This window comes from Penaeus monodon, chromosome 11, assembly GCF_015228065.2.
Source record: "Penaeus monodon isolate SGIC_2016 chromosome 11, NSTDA_Pmon_1, whole genome shotgun sequence".
NCBI classification, from domain to species: domain Eukaryota; kingdom Metazoa; phylum Arthropoda; class Malacostraca; order Decapoda; family Penaeidae; genus Penaeus; species Penaeus monodon.
Window position 1 is genome coordinate 25,453,921 of NC_051396.1, and position 25,000 is coordinate 25,478,920.

Genomic DNA, 25,000 nt, shown 5'->3' on the forward strand with positions numbered 1-25,000 from the left:
GTCAATATATCGGATTGACATTTACCGGTGGGAAGTAAATGGCTTGATGACGCCACAGGAATTCTATAGTATTGATAAAAGCAAATTCGTGGACGTTACTTACCCCCGAATGTTCTTCCTTGCTCTCGCCTCTTTTACTCGAATTCCCAAGGTGTTCCCGGCAGGCCTTGTTCCCGGTGCTTTCGACCCCCGTGCACCATTACCCCGGGGAATTGTGCGTCCGCCGTGCGTCAGGCTCTTTAAGGCAGAGTTTAGTGCTCGTACATCAGAAATGCAGATGCATGCGTCTTCGCTTGACGTCTGTTTTGAGTGTGGGTGGGCATGCAAGTCGCGTGAATAGACGTTATCTTGATATGTACATAACTGCTAGGAAATCGTAACGTTTCCTGTGCTTTTATTTTTGTATTTTATCGTATACCTGTCAAGAAAAACATAACACATCCGGTGCTTTTACGAGTAATGATTTTTTATGAAGACCCACTGGCCAGGCTTACACAAACCCCAACTTTTATTTTGTCATTATTTTTTAAGCAAAATTCTTGAGTAAACTCTCAACTTTCTTTATCCGAATGAGAAGTTTGAGAACTCGAGAATTATTTTTCCGGAGTTCGGCCCGTCCCAATCCGCCTGGCTCGAGAAGAGAGAATAAGGCAAGTCTCCGATCTCGCGAAACTAACCAGGCCCGCTAATTAAGCCTATGGAAGCCGAATTACGTGTTTTTTTTAAAGGCCGAAACTCCGTTGAATTATCGGTCTTCCTCCCGAATCAGGCGAGTTGGACATTTGATATCGCGTTCAAAATGGAAGGTAATTTATTTTCGTGTTGAGTTAACCGACTGTAATCTAGACTAACTTTCCTTCCGCTGGACTCTCCGACAACTTTCGAGATGTGGGACGAACTTTTTCATCATGCATAGGTGTGTGTGTATGTGGGGGGGGGTCATGCCTTGCGCGCGCACTCCTGTATGTCTGTCCTCCCCCCCACCTCCACCTTCTTCTTCTTCTTCTTCTTCTTCTTCTTCTTCTTCTTCTTCTTCTTCTCCTCCTCCTCCTCCTCCTCCTCCTCCTCCTCCTCCTCCTCCTCCTTCCTGCTCTTCCATCTCTACCTCCGTCTCTACCTCCAAATCCGCGCCCACATCCACGTCTACGTCCCCCTTCCTCCGCTCCCTGCGCCCTATCCCCACCTCAAGCGCTGTGTTTGCACAAGTGTCCGTGTCCGGGTGACCTTTCGAAGGACGGAAGCAAAACATGCGCAAGAGCCCGGCAACAGAATTGCCTTAACATTAGGAGCAATTTACAACGATTCTACGAGGAGGAGGAGGGGGAAGGGGAGTGGAGTGGGGGCAAGTAGTACCCGCCCCTGCGCTACTCTACCCACCCTACCTCAGCCCAGCCCCCTGCGCTTCAGCTGGGCCGGAGGCTTTTCATAAAAATCTCACAATAAATCAAACCGCGCTCAAGATACGTTTTTCTTCTTTTTTCATGCGAACGCTGTTGTATACGACTGCCGTGTTAACGCAGGATCGGGGTAAACTCCCGCCGCGTTTAGGGATCGATGGTGTAACGCCAAATGGGTGGTTTACATTATAGATAAATCGTTGTATGGATTTTCGTGTTATGATATGTAATTTTATTGCTTTCTTCTCGTTTTTTGGGTGGAATGTTTTCTCGACCTTGGGAGTGCGTGGGATGAATGACGGACGTAAGGACGAAACCCGAGGATTGCTTAGTGAAGGGGAGGAGGAGGGGAGGCTGGAGGGGGAAGGGAAGAGTTGATACCGAGGGTGGAAAGCAGAGTTTGATTGCATTAGATTGACTGCTGTGCATGTGGCATATGTGCTTGCAACATTATATTTGGCTTGTTTAGCGTATAAATCAGCGAGCTTTTATTTCTCTAACCGACATCCGGTGTTTAAAATTGTTAGATTATGTTTGCTGCCATTACCAAGGACTATGATGATAATTGCACAATACCAAGAATTATGATGATAACGGCACAAATGATAAAGTTAAAAATAATGTTAATAGAAGTGATAACGTTACCATTAGAGTTATTTGTCTAAACGCGCAATTAGTGATAAAAATAAATATGACTTTGAGAGGGCGAGGCAGGGAGAGAAAAGTAGAAGTAATACTGTGTAACCGCATATCTATGTAAACTTCCTACGGATTAGGTAGACACGTGAAACTACCATGATTTATGGGGAAATACTATTAGTTCAAACCTGTAACCTATACCAGTCACTGTGCATTTCCTTTATTATGTAGCTATTTTATGGAAATGCGAGTTTTAAGTTCAGCACTGATCCCCCCCCTGTCTGTAAAACAATTCAGCTTTTAATTTAATTATGATTTACGTAATTTGATGACTATTCTCGCGAATTAATTCACTCGATTGTAGAGAATGATGGCGGCCGTGAGGTCGATGGGAAACGCAACACAAAGACTCCGAGAAGGAAAGGCACCATAAAGTCATTGGTCCAGATACGTAGCGCGAGGCATTCCAGATAGCGTATCCAGATGTCGAGTATTTTCTGGCCTTCAAAGCACATGATTTAGGTCACTCGCAGCAAGGCTTTGGTCGCCGGGTTGTACTTGAAACTTGCTTTTCCCGGTTCCGCCATGATTGTCGCAGAATGTGGCTGCAGGATTCTCGGGGCTCGGGTATTATATATGTAGAGCTTTCAGCGTATCTGATCTTCTGGGCCTTCTTTTCCAGCGTGTTCTTCGGGTAGGTTCTCTGCCCCGTATCACGCAGATTGGAGGAGCGGGATTCAAGGGAACGGGTCTTATTCAGGAACACGAAGAAAGTTGTCAGGGAAGAATAAGTCACGTCTTGAGTAGAGTCTGTTGCCTCCTTTGCACTTTCGAATCCCCGCCTTCTATAAGAGCTTATTCTGTGGTCAAAGCAGATAGGAACTACTAAATAAGATCGAATTAATAAGTAGTACATCGTAATTGTAGATATCAAAACCGTGTATAGATTATCGAAATAGTACTTCATTTATCAGATCAGTATGACTTTTTTTTTCGAGGTATCATGCATCCCAGAGAACAAGCATGTTTTTGGGGACCAATGTAGAGAAGTTAGCCATTTAGTCCCAAGGCATCAGATATGTGTGAATGGAAAAGCAGTTTACATGTTTGATGGTGTGTTAGAAAACAAAAGTTTGTTTCGGAACTGTTGTCTCATCTTTCAGTAAACCTAGTTTGTTTCTAGCGGTTTTTTTACCATTAGATATTCAATGTTCTTATTGATCGGTGCGATAAGTTGATTAGTTACTTTGTTTTATTATTTATTCTTTACATTCATTTTCTACGCGCAGAGTAAACAAATCGAGAAATGTGTCTGTGTGATTGTGAGAAAAAAGAGGTCATGGCAGGGCGGGTGTCAGGGTTGTCCAGTATTCGTAGTCTTGACAGGGCTATGGTGGCTGCGTCGACGGCAGGGTGTAGGAACTCGCCAGGGTGGATGGAAGTGACAGGATATGCAAGGAGGTCATGATATATCTAGGCTAGGGTATGGTGGTTCGTGTATACAGAATGGCGTAATGATAGGGTGTGTGGCCATGAAAAGGCAGGTTTAGGATAGAATAGGGGATCCTAACAGGATGGCGATGGGGACATTTTGAGAGATCGAGGGAGTGGGCCGATCAGTTTTTCTACAGCGGAATGCCAAAGTGACACGTGTGTGTGTGTGTGTGTGTGTGTGTGTGTGTGTGTGTGTGTGTGTGTGTGTGTGTGTGTGTGTGTGTGTGTGTGTGTGTGTGTGTGTGTGTGTGTAGTTGTTATGCATATTTCACATGCATGATTTTTTTTTGTATACTTATTCTAATTCTCTTTGGCTGGGAAGATATTGCCATTGAATTCCTTGAACGCCATTTTTCAGCAATTGATAAACATTCTGGTTTTGCATGAAAGGAATCATATTAAGTGTTATTGTTTCGTTTATATGCAAACTTTTTACCAAAATTAATGTAGCTATTTCGTCAGTTTTCAATTTCTGGCAACACTCTATCGCCTGCAACGTGACCCCGGTAATCACGTCATATTTTTTTGTTTCTGCGTTTTGATTTTAATAGTTGATGTGATCGATGGATGATATCAAACTTCTGCAATTTACTAATAACGGATGTAATATCAGGGAAATTGATGGCGATAGTTATTTTGATAATATTTGATTACGCACACAAATTGTGTGTGTGTGTGTGAGAGAGAGAGGGAGGGAGGGAGGGAGGGAGAATAAGAGACTCATATTCTCATATAAATACCTCTGTTTCTAATATAATAACCTTTCAATTCTAATACCGTTCCCTTCCCATTTCCGTGAATGATTTCGCATAGTTTCCTTTCATCACCCTCCTCGGGGACCACGCATGGACTGAGGCGGCAGGCACAAGGAAAAGGCGCAGCGAGGGGTGTTGGCAGGGTCAACAGGGCGCCCCCCGCGTGGCTGAGCGCTCTTGGAATTGGTGTAATAAGAGCGGTCGTCTCTCCGGACATGTGTCCACACCGCCGTCGCGCGTCACGTTGCGCAAATATTTTACTTCTCTCGACGCGATTAATCCACACTTCCTGGCGGAGGGAAGCGGAAACGAGGGTCTGGGGAGGGGAAGTATGTGTGTGAGGAGTATGAACGGTCTTGTTTAAGGGGTCGCTACCCCACCCCTTCCCCATCCCTGTATTATATTCGCCCCTTCCCCCTTTGCCTAACGCCCGTCCCTCCCGTCGAGTTTCCCCAAGAGCGCATTGCCTCCTACGGGTTCCTAGCGAGCTAATGGCAGAGCAAACAAGCGTCACCCTATACACTTCTGTACTGACCTTCTCCCCTTTCCCCTCTTTATTGCCGTGCCTTTCGGATCATGGATGTCGTATTTCCATGTTATTCTTTCTATCGTTGTCCTGCCTTACCCCTGACGTGAGTTAGATTTGACCAGATCGTTTCACGATGTTTTATTAAGCCGTGTTTATCATTGAAGGAATGCGAGGTTCAGTTCCAGGTATTTAGAATGTCTGAACCAACTACGCCCGAGGAACATCAGTTATTCGGCTACCTTGGTATTAGAGAAAGAAAGAGTGGCGCCGCTCAGGACTGCAGTATTTAAGACGTTTAATCCAGCCGTGTTATTTACATCTACGCCGATGTGTGTATTTCCTATACGCTGGTTTGTATTGTGAAGCTCATTTACGGTTTCACGCATGGGCTGTCGGTGATGAGAAACTCGCTGCATTTAGCAAGGTTTAACAATAAGGGAATTTTATAATAGGGAGTGGTTCGCCGAAGAAAATAAGTGGGTCGATCTTTAGAATATATCACCATGAGTATCAGGCAGAGCAACAAGAAAAAACGTGACGCAACCTAGATTTCCCATATCCTGGCGCGCGAGTTATTTGATTGTTTGTGTTTTGTTTGTGGGTTTGTGTCATTTGTTTAATTGCGTTGTGTGAACCAGAAGTGATTTTGTGCACGTTGTATGACGCGACGTTAATCACTCGCTCGTGAGTTGTGGCCACGACTTCTGACAGCACGCCAAGTTCTAGTAAAGAATGGCACCAGTAAAAAAAAAAAAAAAAAAAAAAAAAAAGAGTGTATGCATCATTTCCATTGCATTTGCGGGTAGTACATTTATTTTCGTGTTGATTTACTGTTATTATTACTGTTGTTGTTTTTTTATTATTATTATTGATATTATTGTTATTGTTGTTTTTATTATTATTATTATTATTATTGTTATTGTTGTCATTATTATTCTTTTATTATTATTATTATTATTGATTTATTTATTTGTTTTACTATTATTATTATTATTGTTCTTGTTGTTATTGTTATTGTTGTTGTTATTGTTACTGTTTTGATAATCATCTTCATCCCAGTCATCATCAATCATCATCATCATCAACACCACCATGATCAATCATCATCATCATCATCATCATCATCATCATCATCATCATCATCATCATCATCATCAACACCACCAACATGATCAATCATCATCATCATCATCATCATCATCATCATCATCATCATCGTTTGTATATTTGAAATCTCATGGCTCTTTTTTATCCCGTGGTTGCCGCGTTCATTTTGGGTTTCATCAAGCTTTCTGGACGTCATCACTCTCAAACGACAATATTTTTGAGGCAAGCCGAAAGTTTTGGGGATGAGTAGACTGTAGATCAGTATGGTAATGAAACGGGAGGGCAATCGAGACTGTGGTTTTATTTCGTTTTATTTCAAAGGAAATCGTTACTGAGGTTTTATTTCGTTTTATTTCAAAGGAAATCGTTACTGAATTCCGTAAATGGCGTTATGTAGAAATTCACATTGCTTATGAGGATTTTATAATACGGCCTCAAGCGAAGTTTTCGAAACGTGAATATTTTAAACGATACTTTTGTTTGTGGAATTGTAGTAATCAGTATATTTGTGGATGCGAGTTTGTCCCATTATAATAAATAAATAAATAAATAAATAAATAGAAAATAAATGGATGAAAGTTAAACAGAGTAAATTCTCAGGTATGTAAATTGAGGCGTGACGTTTTGATAAGGTGCGTATTTTTACGTGTCATGTAGGTCTCCTGGGTGTAGGGGACTTCGAGGGCCGGGCTGTGTTTGTGCGTTTGGATGGGTTGTTGCTGTGTTTAAGGTATTTGGCTCATTTGAATGCTCCCCCCCCCCCTCTCTCTCCTCTCTCTCTCTCTCTCTCTCTCTCTCTCTCTCTCTCTCTCTCTCTCTCTCTCTCTCTCTCTCTCTCTCTCTCTCTCTCTCTCTCTCTCTCTCTCTCCCTCCCTCTCCCTCCCTCTCCCTCTCCCTCTCCCTCCCTCTCCCTCCCTCTCCCACCCTCCCTCTCCCTCCCTCCCTCCCTCCCTCCCTCCCTCCCTCCCTCCCTACATCATCCCTACACACACACACATTATACGTTTACGATATGCCTCACATCCCTGCAGTATATTCATTACACCAGCAATAAACGCGGCCGAGCGCATAATCAACGCAGTTCACAAAGTCGAAATCAAAATACTTTGCTAATGCAAGGTCGACTGTATGGGCTGACTTGATGCATTGCGACCAATCGGAACTTCTCGATGCTAATGTTGGTGTGTGTGTTTTAGGTTGTGCATTGTTTCGCTGCTTGATTTTTATTATATTAGTTTGCTGTTCTCGTTGTCGTAATTTTCAGGAAATGGTTATAAAATGGCTCTTGATTGGTATTGTTAGGAATCGGGCGATCAACAGCGCCTCTGCCTTTCCCCTCCTCTTCCTCTTTTACCGTCCGTCAGTCACACGTACATACATCCTCACGTACACTCACATACTGACTCTACATTCACACAGACACGCGCACGTAGGAGCGGTTATAAGTTACACACAGTTGTGTGTGTGTGTGTGTGTGTGTGTGTGTGTGTGTGTGTGTGTGTGTGTGTGTGTGTGTGTGTGTATTTCGAGTCTGCATTTGAAAATCGTTTTTTTTTTTTTTTTTTTTTTTTTTTTTTTTTTTTTTTTTTTTTTTGTGTGTGTGTGTGTGTGTGTGTGTGTGTGTGTGTGTGTGTGTGATGTTGAAACTTTTCCACTTACATTGGGCATTGATATGATCGCTGGTAATTCTAATATGATTACGATTTTATGAAACGAAACAAACCAATTTTCATATTTGATTCGATGATTTTGGAAATGGCCAATGTGATGACCACGTGATCTAGTAGCAGTTACACGTGGCATTAACACTAACACGACGTTAATCACTGACAGCACTTCACCCTTGCAAATGCAAGTTACGAGTCGTGATAAACACTCCATTTAGGTCTATATATTAGCAAAGGCTGGCGGATATATTGCAATTAAATGCTACTCTAAGTGCAAGGCTATTCATTCGGTTTGGAAAATGTACGCGGGTCGTTTTCCATCATTGTATTCACACACACACACACACACACACACACACACACACACACACACACACACACACACACACACACACACACACACACACACACACACACACACACACACACACACACAGAAATGCCAGGAATGTGGTTATTGATGATTTTTTGAGAGAAAGATGAAGAGGATCAAGGAGGGAGAGGGAGAGAGGTCGAGAAGAAGGAGGAGAAGGAGAGAGAGGGAGGGAGAAAAGGGAAAGAGAGAAAAGTAGGGAGGGTCAGAGTGAGTTGAGTGAGTGAGTGAAAGAGAGAAAGAAAGAGAGAGAGAAAAGGTGAAAGAGAAAAGAGAGAGAAAGAGAAAGATAATATGTAGCCATTGCCAAATCAACCGACCGTTCCCCACCCGTTCGCTCACACGCGCCTCCTCCCGCTTCCCCCCCAGAAAAACTACATCAAGACCTCCAAGTACACGCTGCTGAACTTCATCCCGTACAACCTGTTCGAGCAGTTCCAGCGGCTGGCCAACTTCTACTTCCTGTGCCTGCTGGTGCTGCAGCTGATCCCCGTCATCTCGTCGCTCACGCCCGTCACCACCGCCGTCCCCCTCATCGGCGTGCTCATGGTCACGGGCATCAAGGACGCATACGATGACTTCGTGAGTTTCCGGCTGGATGCCTGCTTGATCTGTTCGTATGGTGCTCATGCCTTTTTTCTCGTTTCTCTTTTTCTCTCCTGTTTTAATTCTCTCTCTCTCTCTCTCTCTCTCTCTCTCTCTCTCTCTCTCTCTCTCTCTCTCTCTCTCTCTCCTCTCTCTCTCTCTTCTCTCTCTCTCTCTCCTCTCCTCTCCTCTCTCTCCCTCTCTTCTCTCTCTCTCTCTCTCTCTCTCTCTCTCTCTCTCCTCTCTCTCTCTCTCCTCCTCTCTCTCCTCTCTCTCCCCCTCTCCCTCTCTCCTCTCCCCCCTCCTCTCTCTCTTCTCTCTCTCCCCCTCTTCTCTCTTTCTCTCTTCTCTTCTCTCTTCTCTCTCTCTCTCTCTCCTCTGTTTCTCTTCTCCTTTTTTGTTCATTGTGTGTGGTGTGTGTGTGTGTGTGTGTGTGTGTGTGTGTGTGTGTGTGTGTGTGTGTGTGTGTGTGTGTGTGTGTGTGTGTTCTTTCCGCAAGCTACACACACACACACACACACACACACACACACACACACACACACACACACACACACAAATAAATATATATGCATATATATATATATATATATATATATATATATATATATATATATATATATATATATATATTTATACAAATGTGTGTGTGTGTGTGTGTGTGTGTGTGTGTGTGTGTGTGTGTGTGTGTGTGTGTGTGTGTGTGTGTAGCTTGCGGAAAGAACCATATTTTTTTATTACATTTGTTTCTGTTTACTGCTTACTGAATCTCTCCTATCCTTTCAGCAACGCCACCGCAGTGATAACCAAGTGAACAGGAGAAAGTCCTACGTGTTGAGGAATGGCCAATTGGCAGAAGAGATGTGGAGTAAGGTAAGACTATCGCACGTTTGTCAGTCAGTCCTTCTGTCACCGGAAATCAAAATGGCCTGTACTGAAGATTGGCATGTTTAGAAACGTGACAGGTCCGTGCAGGGTGAACGAAATGTGTGTTGCGAGGCGGTTGAGAGCTGGTTTGATATGTTACGCGTCCTCATGTAGTATTCAGCGTGGACGTGACGGAGCAGTAGCCAGGTAACCTTTGTATCATTTTGTTCAGATTAACTTATACACCAAAAATGGCATCTAGAATGATTTATTAGTGTAGGAGTGTATTAAAGAGAACTCCAACGATTTATATATATATATATATATATATATATATATATATATATATATATATATATATATATATCTTTCTCTGGTTTTGTGTAGAAGACACTTTATTTAATCAACTCGCCATGTAACCACGTCTATTGCCCTTCTTAAAGATAATGTGTAATTCATTCAGTTTGATTTACTTTTATTGCAGGTGGAAGTGGGCGATGTGATCCGGATGGAGAATAATCAGTTTGTGGCAGCCGATGTCTTGCTGCTGTCCACGTCTGAACCCAACGGCCTTTGCTATATTGAAACATCGGAGTTGGACGGGTAAGCCTTATGGCTTTGTGGCTTAAGATGTGCTTAAAGTGAATAAGGCAGTACATTTGAATTTCGAGTAAATTTTACGAAAAGCTTGGGTAGGTGGTGCCTTTTCAAAAACATATGGTGTAGATTTTCTCGTTCGAATTATGCCTTGTTAAAGATACTTCATTTACACTTCACTGCCTCATTTCTCTTGCATCTAGGGAGACCAACCTGAAGTCCAAGCAGTGTCTGCCGGAGACGGAGGACTTCGGGCAAGATGTTGGCCGCATCGGGTCATTTCAGGGTGAAATTCGATGCGAACCCCCGAACAACCAGCTTAATAAGTTCGATGGAACCTTGTACTGGGATAACCAAGCGTAAGTGCGGTTATGGAAGCACAGAAAAACACACACACACACACACACACACACACACACACACACACACACACACACACACACACACACACACACACACACACACACACACACACACACACACACACACACACACACACACACACACACACACACACACACACACACACACACACACACACACACACACGCGCACACACACACACACACGCACACACACACACGCACACCTTAAATACCTACGCAGCATACCACAGCACTTATTATTGTACATTCTATAATCTTAACAACCAGCAAGGCTTAACAGAAGTCAACCTCGTTCTCAGGCATTCTTTGGACAACGACAAGATTCTGCTGCGTGGTTGCATCCTCCGGAACACTCAGTGGTGCTACGGCGTGGTCATCTTCGCCGGCAAGGACACCAAACTCATGATGAATTCTGGGAAGACAAAGTTCAAACGCACAAGTATTGATAGATTGTTAAACTTCATTATTTTAGGGGTAAGCAGGACAGCTGACGATACAGTTGACAGTTAAAAAAGGAAATGAAAAATGAAACATTTATTTGCCATCCCCCCCACCCCTTTTCTTTTTTCTTTTTATTGTGGTACTGAGTTTTGTTTTTCCATTTTACAGATTGTATTTTTTCTGCTTTCTATGTGCCTATTTTGCACTGTAGCCTGTGGAATATGGGAGACATTGACAGGTTTGTATCTTCAGATCGTGTACAGTTAATGAACATAGTATAGGAAACTGCAAATTATTTATATGTAATACAGCTGTCTAACACAGTGAACAAATAAAGCAAAAATTAATAAGTTAATGATGTTATTGTAATAATGATGATAACAACAACATGGCCATGGCCCAGCTTACATGCAAGTAAAACTTTTTGTTTTCCAGGTCAGCACTTCAGAATTTACCTGCCATGGGATAGTCTTGTACCGCCAGAGCCAGCTGGTGGTGCTGCTGTGATAGCCCTCCTGGTCTTTTTCTCATATGCAATTGTCCTGAACACCGTTGTGCCTATTTCTCTATATGTTAGGTAGGTGCCAGTGTGCATTAATTTTTTTATAGTTCTTATGCTATTTTTTTCATTTCAGATTTTTTGAGATTATGATAGAGATTATTGAAATGTACCACTTCTGGCTTGATATAAATTCAAGAGTGCATACAGTTTAGTTCTTGTTCATGAACAGTACTAGGGTTAGTCATTGAACACTAATAAGGCTATGTCAGAAATATAATTCATCATATTTTGATATATGAAATAACTTGAGCATTAAAGTTAATTCCTCTGTTTTAAAGTTGTGATCACTGACAACCTGGTGTGTTTTTAACAAAGCTGAGGTAATGAATCAAAAAGGAGATTATCATTGTTTTCAAAATACACTGTCATGATCTATTGTCGTTTTTTATAACTTTTTTATCTTTTCAGTGTGGAAGTAATTCGATTATGTCAGAGCTTCCTCATCAATTGGGATGTTGCCCTTTGTTATGCTCCTACTGGGGTGCATGCAAAAGCACGCACAACCACCCTGAATGAGGAGCTTGGCCAGATTGAATATATTTTCTCAGACAAGACTGGAACTTTAACACAGGTAAAGCAACATAAAATGCACAGGTAAAATACTGGGTAACTAAAAGCTGTAATCTGAGGATAGTAGATATTATCTTCCCCCTCTTGTTTCAGATTACATAACATTACAGCAAGAATGAAATGTGTGAAAAGGGAAATATGATTTATTCAGAGTAGCAGGATGAGCTTTGCAATTAACTTGTTCCCGTTTTCCAGGTCTTAGTTAGATATACATATACATTCTCATTGAAATAAAACATATGTCTGTAGTCTCACCCATATAATCAAGCTTGCATAGATTAAATTGATTAAAATTGATAAATTAATTACAGTTTTAACAAATACTCTTCCTTTGTCCGAAAGATGAATCAGTGATTTCTCTTCATTGCAGAATATTATGACATTCAACAAATGCTCTATAGCAGGAAGATCATTTGGAGATATAATAGATCCAAGAACAGGTGAAAGTTTGGAAATTAATGAGGTAAGTTAACAATTTTTTTGATGACTGTGATATTTATAATTGACAGACACTGGGTAAATATGTATTTGCATTCACATACAAAATTATTATATCTGCATATACACAGATATATAAGTATTGATATACTATTTCCAGAATATAATAGCATAGATCGCAAAAACTAAAACTATAATTTGCTGGTTCCAGTATATTAGGTTCCAGTTTGTTTAAAGATCAAACATTTTTCAATCAGTAATACTGGATATGTTGTAATTATGGGAGGGTTGTAGTAGAATTAATGTCTGGAATTGTAAACCTTATTTTGGATGACCCGCTAGTTGCATAGTTTATGGTTAGTGTGGATTAATGTAAATATGACAAGAAATGTTTATTTTGTAATTATTTAAATGTAGTTTTAGTTACTTCTACCACTTCTATTTATAAATATCTTGCTTTCTCATTTTTAGCATTATCATTGGTGCAAAAAATGCATACAAGAAAAAAAATCATAATATTTTAAAAAGGTCATAGATTTCTGCTTGGTGTCAGAGCTGCTTCGACTCATTAGGTTTCAGGGATAAGCCATTGGTGACTGTGCAACTTATTCATAGAGTATTCTGAGGACACAGAATCTTCATATTGCATGTTGATATCTGTTGCTTCAATTTGCTTGCATGTGCCTATTGATGCTTAAAATTTATTTTTACTTTTGGATTTTCTTTTTAGTGCATGGATGCAATGTTTATATGAGGGAGTGCTGTTCAAGATAATTAGATGGTTTATGAAATTTTTTTCAAGGTCTCCAAGATAAAAAGTTCTTTCTAATGGAGAGCTTTTGTAACTGGAAATAATTTAGGCATGGAGTGACTCACTTCTAAGTGGATTGATATTTAAAATGCTGTAATGACAGCAGATACAAAATGATGTAGCAAATGGTAAAAGTTTCCATTCGAGAGTGTTGGATACTTTACATACATATAGACAGGTAATCCTGTTGAGTAACTGATGACATTCAAATAGGCAAAATTTATGGTATAATTATTCATAAGTCATTGTATGCATATAGGTGTGAGTGGAGGGTGGATGTCTGCTTGTATGAGTGCATCTGTATTTGTGTCGTGCATGGGTGCAAGTGTGACTGCAAGAGTGACTGAGTGAAAGTGGAAGTGTGTGTGTAAGTGCAAGTGTCTGTGCAAGTGCAAGTGCAAGTGCAAGTGCAAGTGCAAGTGCAAGTGCAAGTGCAAGTGCAAGTGCAAGTGCAAGTGCAAGTGCAAGTGCAAGAGAGAGAGAGAGAGAGAGAGAGAGAGAGAGAGAGAGAGAGAGAGAGAGAGAGAGAGAGAGAGAGAGAGAGAGAGAGAGAGAGAGAGTGTGTGTGTTTGTTGTGTGTGTGTGTGTGTGTGTGTGTGTGTGTGTGTGTGTGTGTGTGTGTGTGTGTGTGTGTGTGTGTGTGTGTGTGTGTGTGTGTCTGTGTCTGTGTCTGTGTCTGTGTCTGTGTCTGTGTCTGTGTCTGTGTCTGTGAGTATATGTGTTACAAATAACTTGCAAATTATTTTCTTAGTGCTTAGACAAATTGCTATAATGTTTTAAATGCATATGTGTTTGTCACTGCATATTCCTCATAATGTATTTACAAAGGGAATCATTATATTTAAGTCATTATGCACATAACTTAGTGACAGATTGAAAAGTCTATGAATTCAGAGTGCTTTAATGAATTGCATTTAAAAAGCATTTTAGCCATATTCTTAATTTCAAGAATAGTACCCTAAAGTGAGATGTTTCATACAGCTATTGTGCTGACGTAGGACTTGTTATTTGGTAAGGTATATCTGTTTTTGTATGATTAATGATAAACTCAGCTTGTATGACTTTAATGCTTATATTAAGGGTAATTTATGATCCTTTAGAAATTGTTATATATTTCTGAAGCCAGAAACCTGTGTTTAGAGTATGTATGATTGTTTACTTGCTTCAGAATGTATATAGTAATAAATGCTTATTATATGATTGCAAATGCTGCTCATAATAATTTATGGGGATGATGAACTGTATTTTAAAATGTAATAATATACATCTTCATTTATATTTATATCATCATTATTGTTATTGATATTACTCATATGATTATCAATTAATTCAAGATGTTATTATATGATTGATATTATTTACGTAATCTACTCATGTGTTCTGTAATTTTGACATAATTTGATATGCATATTTTTTATTATACGTGTGCGTGTGCGTGTGCGTGCATGCTTCTAAGTGTTTGTATGTACATGGATAAGAGTGTTTGTATGTACATAGAGAAAAGTGTTTGTATGTACATGGATGGATAAGAGTGTTTACATACTGATTTATGAGTGAGCCATTTTGTCTGATATGATAACATTACAACATTTTATCATACTTCTGTTAATAATGGTGAAGTCAGGAACTTGGGTCAGAAAGAAAACGAAGAAGTCATCAAGCAAGAGAAATGCCAACCTGAGAACATCACCTGAAGCCACAGTGGACCTCATTGGTCCCTTAGATGAGACAGAGGTCAACCTGCTGAGCGACGAAGAGTACCGACAGGTAGATGCTTGGGCTCGGCAAAGTCCATCGACCCCTGAGTTCTGTCGAAGTGATTTTAATGGCACGGGACAGCTGGGCCAATTCCCTGGCAGCCTTGGCAGGGAGATGGAGCAGAGCTGTTCAATTGATTTACTTGATCTCTCTTCTTCAGATTCCGAATCAAGCCAACAAAAGCCAGTAACTAACATTCTCACCTGTGCTGCTCCGTTCTGCTTGCTGTTAGCCTTGATGTAATGATTGTTGGGATAGGTGTTTCAAGGATACACTTGACCCATTCTTTTGCTGCTTTGTTTGCAGAATTGGGCAGATTCTGTAGAGGTTGACTCCCTATTCTGGGCCATTATTGAGTATTCAGAAGCTTGCAGTTTATAGAGTACTTATCTTATGCTTTCTTTTTAAATGCCAGTGTTAGGGTTTAGAAGACATAATATTCAGACAAATATGCATAACTTCTTACTAAATCAAGAAAACAGTATAAATGGTAATCATTAGTTATTTATGAAATATTAAGTAATAATTATTTTTTATTTTCTTGACAACACAAACTGTATCCTTTACGCTTTATCCAAACAATTATTCACACAGACCAGGTGACTCTTCACATTGTAACCCTGCTCTTCACTCCTCTTGTCTCAATACATACTGTTAACATTACTCCCATATATATATATATATATATATATATATATATATATATATATATATATATATATATATATATATATATATATATATATATGTATGTATGTATGTATCTATGTATCTATGTTTACAAGTAGTCTATTATAAACTCAGTGGCATAGCTAGGGAGGGGCAAGGGGAGGTGATTTTTCATTGGCTACCCAATGTTGTTTTTTTATGGGAAAAAAGTTTCTTTAAGTTCAAATAATTAAGTAAATGTTTTTATTTTTTCCTTGTCTAACCTAAGAAAATGTTTAGGGCCCCTCAAGGAACCTGTCCCCCCAGGCCCCCAAATGTCTAGCTGTGGTACTACATAAACCAGTATTTCCCAATCAGTAGGTTGTGACCACCAAGGATATTGCAGAGGGTTAGCAGTGGGGTTTTGAAGCTGTAGGGAAAATATTATAGGCAAAATTGCTCCTTTTTATTTCAGGTCTTCAAGGGAGATAGTATTACAGTTAGGTAAATAAAGCCTATACAGATTAGTAAAAATAAATGGAAAAGCTGAAGTATAGAAAGGGGTCATGGAATTGTTGGAGGTTTAAGAAGGGGTAATGAGTGGGAAAATGTTGGGAACCACTGGTGTAAACTCTCCTATTAAATTATATGTTCCATTAATTTTTTAATGATAATTTCATGCTATGTTATTGTTGTTAATAATTGTAATTACCTCTGTATCTTTGTTTTGTTTTTAACATGGGAAAGGGTAACTGAGATGGATATATTGCTTTAAAAAATATTTTCAAAATTAGATAAAAATTATAAAAAAGATTTTTTGTTTGAACTGATTATTCTGCAAGTAATTTCTTCATATCATATCACACACTGATATAAATCATTGATTAAGACTAGAACTATATTATAAATCAAAAGGGAAGAGAAATAAATGTATATATTAAAACAAGTAATATATCCTCATTTACTTTAGATTTCAAAGTAGTAATAATTAATTTTTCATGTTAAAAAAGGGCTCTTTGTAGTTTGCTCTATTTTAACCTGTTTAACACTCATTCTGTCTATTTTATATAATTTATCTAGGAAATTTGTGAGGATGTTAATTATGGATTTGAATAATTTATGGATGTGATGACTTGGTGACTGTAACATCTGTAGAACATCATGGCAATATTATACAGCAATGGTTTCATATGTCTTTGTAACAAGTGATGCATGTAAAAATTCCAAATTAGAATTATATTTTCTTGTCATAAGAATAATTATTTGCCAGGTTGTTAAAAATTATTTGCTAAGTTGTTAATTTCATACTAAAGAGATGTCTTTATATTATTATGTATGATTAACTCAAAGATAGTGGGGTATCCTTGCCATGTGCCAAGGATCTTATGCTGTCCAGCTGCTTGAGTGAGAAATGAGAAGCATGGAAAATATACATATATACTTGGAAAATATACAATATACTTGCTCTCCATTCTCTTGGCTGCAGCATAAACAGTATCTTGGGATGTAAGACAGAAAAGAGGCTTTAAGGGTCTGTTTCTTGTCAGTGACAGTAGTCAGGGCCAAACAAGCAAACAACTGTTTAGCAATGCACAACTTAGAGCAGGCTCAAGTGTGCAAAAGGTGGTAGGACGTCACCTCAGTTTGTGTGAATGTTTAGCCATGACATTATAGGACACCAGTCATCATGAGTGGGTTATATTTATCCTCATTCTGGTGGGTCCTGTTTTTTCAGCAGTAAGTGAGACTAAAGCTGTATTATAATGAAAATGGAATCAGATTGTTTTTCTTTAAAAGAAGATTAAATCACTGAGAACTGTATATTCATTTTTAGGTAATTAAGTAATAATACATACTAACACAATAAAATTCTTAGATGCAAAAACATAAATATTACATTAGGAGATAGGTATGGAGGAGGCACTCATGAAACACAAAAATGGTTATCATGAGATTTTTTTTTTTTTCTATTTTTTCACCCTTGTATTATATAATTGTATAAAATTGTGTGATAAAATAAAGCATATACTAGTATTTATCATATTCAAGGTGATATTCAATTTATGAAACCTTATTATAATAAATTTATTGGCAGGTATTTGTACTCTGTACTCCATATCCCTTGTAAAAATGTAGGTGCCAATGGAAAAAAATATTTTAGGTATTTCTTAGTGTTTCTGCTTTTGAGTTAATCTTTGTGCAAGTGGTGTTAATGGATAATAAATCCTCAATTTGCATTGTTAATAGAGAAACTTGTATTTAGCTTGTAACATTTAGTGTCAACAAGTATGACTGAATATTGTAATTGCATCTCTGTATGACTGTAAAATATCTTGCAAATTATAAATCAAATTCTTGATATAGTATGAAATAGAATTATCATTATAAATCTATCTAAACATTGTTTGTAGCAATGTACCTACTCTGTACTTCTATTTTTCTTTTTTCTTTCTTCTTTCTTTTCTTTAAGACTTGATGCCATTTTTTTATAAACCTGTGATGTTAATCGAGTAATGATATAATAATTATAAAACATTTATGCTGCATGCACTATAAATTATTGAGCATGTGATTAACATAGCTAATATAACAATGTACTAATTTCAATACTAAAGTTATTCTGTTCTGCTTGATATCATATTTAATTGTTTTCAGATCTTTTTAGAATGTTGTTTTCTTTAGATGTGATTATAAAGCATTTTTGTTTGTCAAAATATACTGAATAATACAGGTAACTATAGTTATATTGTGCATGCTAGCAAAAGTTTGAACTTTGCATGAGTAGCGCTAGAATGGGTCTTTTGAGAGTAAGTATCTTAACTTTTTTCCAGTACACAAGATCAGTGGATTTGTCACACAACCCATACCATGAGTCAAGCTTCAAGTTTTATGACCATGCACTGACAGATGCTCTAGATGCTAATGATCCCAGCTGTGAGCTCTTCTTTCGACTCCTTGCACTTTGTCACACTGTGATGTCAGAGGATAACAATGGTAAGGTCCTTTACGGCTTTGAGGCAGGACAATAAACGTCTATATAGTTATGCTAAAAAATTCTGTGAATTGGAGGATCTAATTGATAGAAAGTTATCCTTTACATTAGTCAGTTTGGAATATTTTAATGTTAAAGTTAGAATTCATAGAATTTGATGACAAGATATCCAAGAACCAATAAAAAGATATCATAAATTTGTATTTTATGTGCTTTTTTTAGTTTTCCCTTTGGACATACTGTTTCAGGAAAATTGGAATACCAAGCACAGTCACCAGATGAGGCAGCGTTGGTCTCAGCTGCTCGCAACTTTGGTTTTGTTTTCCTTTCACGCACGCCAAATAGTATTACCATATCAGTAAGTGAATCCTCTTAATGAAGCCATTGACCGTTTTATCTTTAATATATGAATGTATTTCTAGTGTAGGAGAGTCATTAATTTATCTCTCAGAATTATATTTGCAATATAAGTAGGAGAAACTTAAATAAAATTATATCATATTGGTTATTGAAGTAAAAGTAGATACACTTATGCCATTAACTTTATATATCTTCTCATCCTTAGGCAAAAGGAACTGAAGAAGTATATGAGCTGCTTTGTATCCTTGACTTTAATAATGTCAGGAAAAGAATGTCGGTAATTCTCAAGAGAGATGGTAAAATACGTCTATATTGTAAAGGTGCTGACTCCATCATATATGAAAGACTAAAAGATGGACAAGAAAGTTTGAAATATCACACTCAGGAGCATCTAAATGTAAGTTAAAAAGATTTTGAAAATTTCAAAAGAAATAAATTTTATTTTCATTGATTTCTTCATTTAAAGTTACTATTAATAATCATTGTACTAACAGTTTTTGTTTCTTTTGCTTTTTTGTATTTATTTTTGTTTTCCATTTTTAAAAGAACTAGTGTGTATATGCTCTTCGTTTTCATCTTCTGTGTTTGTGGCAACCAACATTTTCTTGACAAGAAATTTTACTTTTACATTTCAGAAATTTGCAGGGGAAGGTTTGCGAACACTATGCCTTGCGTACAAGGATTTAGATGGAGAATATTTTCAAGTAGGTCATTGACCTTGGGTGTTATAGACCAAGAGATTTTGCTGATTGCTGTACATATATCTTATTTTTGGTTTTGAATAAATCTTGAGTTTGGTAGATAAAATAAAAGAATTGTTTTGTAAAAACTTACTTTTCATTTATAGAATAATCAGTTTTTCCATATACCAGTATATTTGTAATGTACAGAAAATGAATGATAATGTAAAGAGACACACTTTACCCTTAGGATTGGAAAGCTCGGCATCATGAAGCTGCCATTTCTCTGGACAGGCGAGAGGAGAAATTGGATGCTATTTATGAAGAGATTGAAAAGGATCTTATTCTCTTGGGTAAGTAATTTCTCGTTGATCGAATTGGCCCAAGAAAGATATTAACTATATTAACATATCCTTATATATATTAATCAATTTATTATTCCTAATAGTCTTTACATACTTGTTTTACAGGAGCTACAGCTATTGAGGACAAACTGCAGGATGGGGTGCCTCAAACCATAGCCAATCTTGCAGTTGCTGGCATTAAGATCTGGGTGCTTACAGGTGACAAACAGGAAACGGCAATTAATATTGGTTATTCCTGCCAGGTATGTTTGTTTTATCCCCTTTCCATCCATATCTTCCCATATTTTTCATTTTTTCTTTGTAATTTTTTTCTGTTCTTGTTTTTCTTGCTGTCTCTTATTTTTCTTTCTTTCTTTTTTTTTAACAAATTAAACACAAAGTAGAAAGTCATATATGTTTAAATGAAACATGCATATGAAGATTAGAAAGGTGTTTATGTTAACTGATGTCTTAACTAAAGTTTATTGGTATTAATTTGATGAACCATTGTTTACAACTATTGTTTCCTCCAGTTGTTGACAGATGATATGCTTGATATCTTCATCATTGATGCCCACACTGCCTCCGAAGTTGAAGATCAGCTCAAGAAATATCGTGAAGAGATTCGCAATGTTAATGCCACAAGTCAACCTCAGACAAATCTATCAGTTGTCACATTCAGGTAAAGAGCCTTTGTATGAATAATTTAGTGGGATGAGTATAAAATGGCTACATTACTATTTTTAATATAAGAAATACCTCAGGAGTCACATAGAAAAGAGAGTTGTAGAAAAATTCCCAACCATAAGGCAGTTTTGGTATCATACCAGCATAAACCTTACTAAGACTGACATGTTAATTTGACCTCTCAGTTAAAAGACAGTACTCCTGTAGAATGATTTGCACAATTTTTTTGTTTATCTTTGTGAATCGACAGGAAATTTAAAATGATTGCTGCATGTAGTATTGAGAAAATGTGTTCATCTTTGCATGACTCTAGTATATGAATACAAATTTCACAGTATGCAAGAATGGTATGTATTAGGTTAAGTATTTTACTATTTTTTTCAGAGTAAGTTGCTTTTTTAAGATATGTTGTATAAAAGATGGTAATGTTATGTTTAGTGTTTATTGTTTTCATGCACAGCAAGGCATCTTTTCCTTTTATTTAGTTGGCCTTAATTGAATATTATTTTTGGAGAGAGAGAGAGAGAGAGCACCTATAGTTTATGAAGAGTGAAGTCTATTCCTTGATGTCAAAATTATAGCATGATAATATTGCATATCTGAATGGAATGTAGAGTAACCTAAATGTAGCTTCTGTCATATGAATTAGCAAAGCATTTAATAGTTCAGGACTAAAATTTTGCAAATATTAATTCCCTGACAGTGATAGAATTCTTTTGGATTATAGACTACATTGTGTCTTTCCCAACATTTTTACATTAATAATAAGTAAATAGCCTTCCCCAACTTTTCCTACTGGCAGCTGTAAATTGGCAGTCCAGTAGAGGTTATGTTATGTATTCTTAGTGTCCTTTATAAGTAAGAAATCTACATCTATCCAGTGATAATACTGCAATCTTACTTGAGCCTGAGATAACTCACGTTTTGCTTGATATAACACCAGCAACATAATATATTCTGAAGAAATAAACTGAAAATAGTTACGTACTTCCCTGTTAAAGATTACCTTTAAATTGGTAAAAGTGGAAAAAAAGTATTCACTTCACTCTAGTTAGCATTGCAGTAGCACATCATCAGTGTGTGAGGATAAACACTGCACATACTATGTGAAGAATAATTGTAAAAAGTGTCTGTATAAAACAAACCTGATGATTGTAAATAAATCTTAGTTGAAGCACAAATTGCAATTCAGTTTTATCAGTTGTTAGTTCAACAGCAAATTCATTAGCCTCTAAATGTTTTGCATATAGCATACAGGTGACTGCCTTGATAATGTCACCTTAAGAAAGGACACTGTACATAGGTGTTATTTCAAATTCATGTATGAATTTCACTTACCTAATATGTATTTAGTCTCACCTGCTTTTATGTTTGTAGGGACATTTATTGACATGGAATGGGCATTGGAAAAATGTTTATTTGAAAATTGATCTATAATCAAAAGTTATTAATTTCCAGTTATTTTTTATGATAATAACTGTATCAGAGTAATTATAAGATTAACGCATTGCATCCGGGTGGCAGAGCTGTCATGTCTCAAAAAAAAAATTGGCTGAAGGCTGAGGTGATGGGAATGTGCTATCATGAAAAATTTGGCTAAGGGCCATGGTGACAGGAATGACTCATCATGAGTGCACAAAGATATGGGGGAAGATTAGACTCATTGGCCATTTATTGGCACTGGTAAACTAGGGAAAAATGTACAAATCCATGAACCATGCCTGGAAGAGTGCTGGCTCCAGGAAGGACAGTATTTCCATGCTCAGTATCCATTCCTTGCCTACCATGACCAGTGGTGCTTGTTGTGTTACAATTCTATTTTAAAGACACAATGTTACTTATTGTTAGTGTTATTGCTCAGAATAATAGGCTACAAAGAAAGAGTTTGCTCAAAGAGTTTGCTCAAAGAAACAGATATAGACATAGCAAATGGCAAAAAAGAAAAAAGAAACTAATGCAGAAAAAGATAAAAGAACATTGCAGAGAGGAGGCAAGGAGCCCTGTTACCACATGTAAGTGTTTGTGTGGGCTGGGCCTACAAGCCACACACCCAGGAGAGTTGCCACTCATTTAAGCCTAATGGATTTGGGTCCACATGCAAGCTGCATGGCACATGGATCCAATGGGTTAATTAACACAGACATAATCAGACATTCATTAAAATACTGGATTTGCATGTAATTAGTGTTTTTATTATTAGTAGTAGTATGAATGGTATTGCAGTGTTTGTAGATGAGCCAATGTTTAATAACTTTTATTGAAAGATACGTCTCTCATGCTGCACAAATATGTCAGAATTCTTATTCAGTTACAAGTTTTGTAATCAGTATACTCTCAATAGTTTATCTTTTTGTCAGACTTGAAATAGAACTTTTCTTAACAATTACTGGTGTATCACATATAGAGTAAAGACATCAAGAAGTTCTCAAAGCAATGGAAATGCTCTTGATGCATCAAACTAAATGCAACACTCTCTCTCCAAGTAATTTCCCACTCAGTAAATGGATGCCTTGTTGTGCTGGTATTCTCACTGCCGTTTACATTGTTAGCATTTACAGCGATGAAGGCGTCGGGCAGGATACTCTGAGTGATGCTGGTGAGCCAAATGGAGGCTTTGCTCTGGTTATTAATGGACACTCCTTGGTTTGGGCTCTCAGTCCCAAGTTTGAGCAGCTCTTCCTGGAAGTTGCCAGTCAGTGTAAGTAAAGACTTTATATTCTTTTAGCTGAGACTTATCTGAGGTGTTATCGATGTTGTTTTTTCTTTGATAATTAGTTTAATGCTGAAAGTTGAAATATCCATGATATATTGCTTTGGAAATTCACAGTAAGGAAACTGTAGAAATCACAGACCTTATAAAAATATCTTAGATTTTCAACAATTTTGTTTGCCAACACAAGTGCAGAAGTGTCGCACATTTTATATTTGCAGTGCTTATTAATTATTTATGAATTTGACAGGTAAATCCGTTATTTGCTGTAGAGTGACACCCTTGCAAAAAGCCTTGGTTGTTGATTTGGTGAAACGCTACAAGAAAGCAGTGACTCTGGCAGTGGGTGATGGAGCCAATGACGTGTCAATGATTAAAAGTAAGTTCATAAAAGTTATAGTTTTCTGGATCAAGCCTTTTGAATTGGTACATTTGGCTTGACATACGTCAGGAATGCAATATTCATTTTAAAATGACATTTGAAATATTCTTATACAGAGCTCAAGATAAAGGGAAAAGTCAGATTTTGTAAGGCATTTTTTTAGTAATGTGGCACTATATTACTCTCTTAGCTGCTCACATTGGAGTAGGCATATCTGGCCAGGAGGGCTTGCAAGCAGTCTTGGCATCGGATTATTCAGTGGCGCAGTTCCGTTTTCTTGAGAGACTGTTGCTGGTGCATGGCCGTTGGTCCTACTACCGGATGTGCAAGTTCCTTAGATACTTCTTCTACAAAAACTTTGCTTTCACTTTGTGCCACTTTTGGTTTGCCTTCTTTGTGGCATTCTCAGCACAGGTAAGAAAACATGTTTGCTTATAGTGAATGTCTTAATAGAAAATAATCAATTCTAGTAAAGAGCTGGTCTCTTGATATTCTTTTTCCATATAATTGTGGTGATGGGGAAAAGTTCAAATCTAGAAGAATTGTTAATTAGGTAAAGGATGTTTTCAGCAATGGTGGTGCAGTTCACAAGTTTGATTTTTTTTTTTTTTTTACAGATTTTTCATTTAATGAGATGACTGCTGCTGATATTACATGAAAAGAAACCTATACTTGTTTGGTTTCATTTTTTATTTCAGGTTCTTTTTGAAGTTTTAGTAATTAATGAAGGTGTTCTAATGTTGTGCATATAATTTGTTTCCGTCTTTCAGACCGTGTATGATCCTTTCTTTATCTCGACCTACAACCTTTTTTATACCTCACTCCCTGTCCTGTGCTTGGGAATCATGGACCAAGATGTCGATGATTACTATAGTCGTCGTTTCCCCAAACTCTACAATCCTGGTCACACCAACAGATTTTTCAATAAACGAGTTTTTATGTGGAGTGCTGTTCATGGTGCCATTACCTCATTCCTCATATTGTCTATACCCTTTGGTGAGTGGTTGTGTGAGAGATGTTGTCTTGTACAGTTGTGTCACATTCACCTATAGCCTCTGTCACCATCACCTCGATGTTTTACCTCACTAGATGTGTATATACTTCAGCTAAGAAGACCGGAAACTTCAGACAGAATGTGTGAAGAGTCCTAGAGGTTTGTCTACACTAGATGTGGCAGTGAATGTTGATGTACTCTCTAGACAACACATATACTCCCCTCTC

At 37.8% G+C, this 25,000-nt stretch overlaps 1 protein-coding gene across 8 annotated transcripts in view; it reads left to right on the plus strand.

Annotated features, from left to right (window-relative positions):
* The window catches only part of LOC119578861 (probable phospholipid-transporting ATPase IM), a 97,550-nt gene that overhangs the window by 67,813 nt on the left and 4,737 nt on the right, over positions 1–25,000 (plus strand). For 4 of the 8 annotated variants that reach the window (XR_005229221.1, XM_037926517.1, XM_037926514.1 and 1 more), the window contains exons 3-22: positions 8,331–8,543; positions 9,333–9,419; positions 9,898–10,016; positions 10,214–10,369; positions 10,696–10,870; positions 11,006–11,075; positions 11,273–11,414; positions 11,808–11,970; positions 12,340–12,432; positions 14,839–15,162; positions 18,456–18,618; positions 18,865–18,974; positions 19,182–19,373; positions 19,612–19,680; positions 19,907–20,009; positions 20,127–20,263; positions 20,534–20,682; positions 23,246–23,385; positions 23,648–23,776; positions 23,970–24,193. Coding sequence is in view for 6 of the 8 variants with exons in the window: in XM_037926517.1 (XP_037782445.1) it covers positions 8,331–8,543; positions 9,333–9,419; positions 9,898–10,016; positions 10,214–10,369; positions 10,696–10,870; positions 11,006–11,075; positions 11,273–11,414; positions 11,808–11,970; positions 12,340–12,432; positions 14,839–15,162; positions 18,456–18,618; positions 18,865–18,974; positions 19,182–19,373; positions 19,612–19,680; positions 19,907–20,009; positions 20,127–20,263; positions 20,534–20,682; positions 23,246–23,385; positions 23,648–23,776; positions 23,970–24,193 (2,958 nt within the window). In the remaining 2 variants the exon portion in view is untranslated. The remainder of the gene's footprint in view (positions 1–8,330; positions 8,544–9,332; positions 9,420–9,897; positions 10,017–10,213; positions 10,370–10,695; positions 10,871–11,005; positions 11,076–11,272; positions 11,415–11,807; positions 11,971–12,339; positions 12,433–14,838; positions 15,163–18,455; positions 18,619–18,864; positions 18,975–19,181; positions 19,374–19,611; positions 19,681–19,906; positions 20,010–20,126; positions 20,264–20,533; positions 20,683–23,245; positions 23,386–23,647; positions 23,777–23,969; positions 24,194–25,000) is intronic. The other 4 variants (XR_005229222.1, XM_037926519.1, XM_037926520.1 and 1 more) reach the window with 2 other exon arrangements.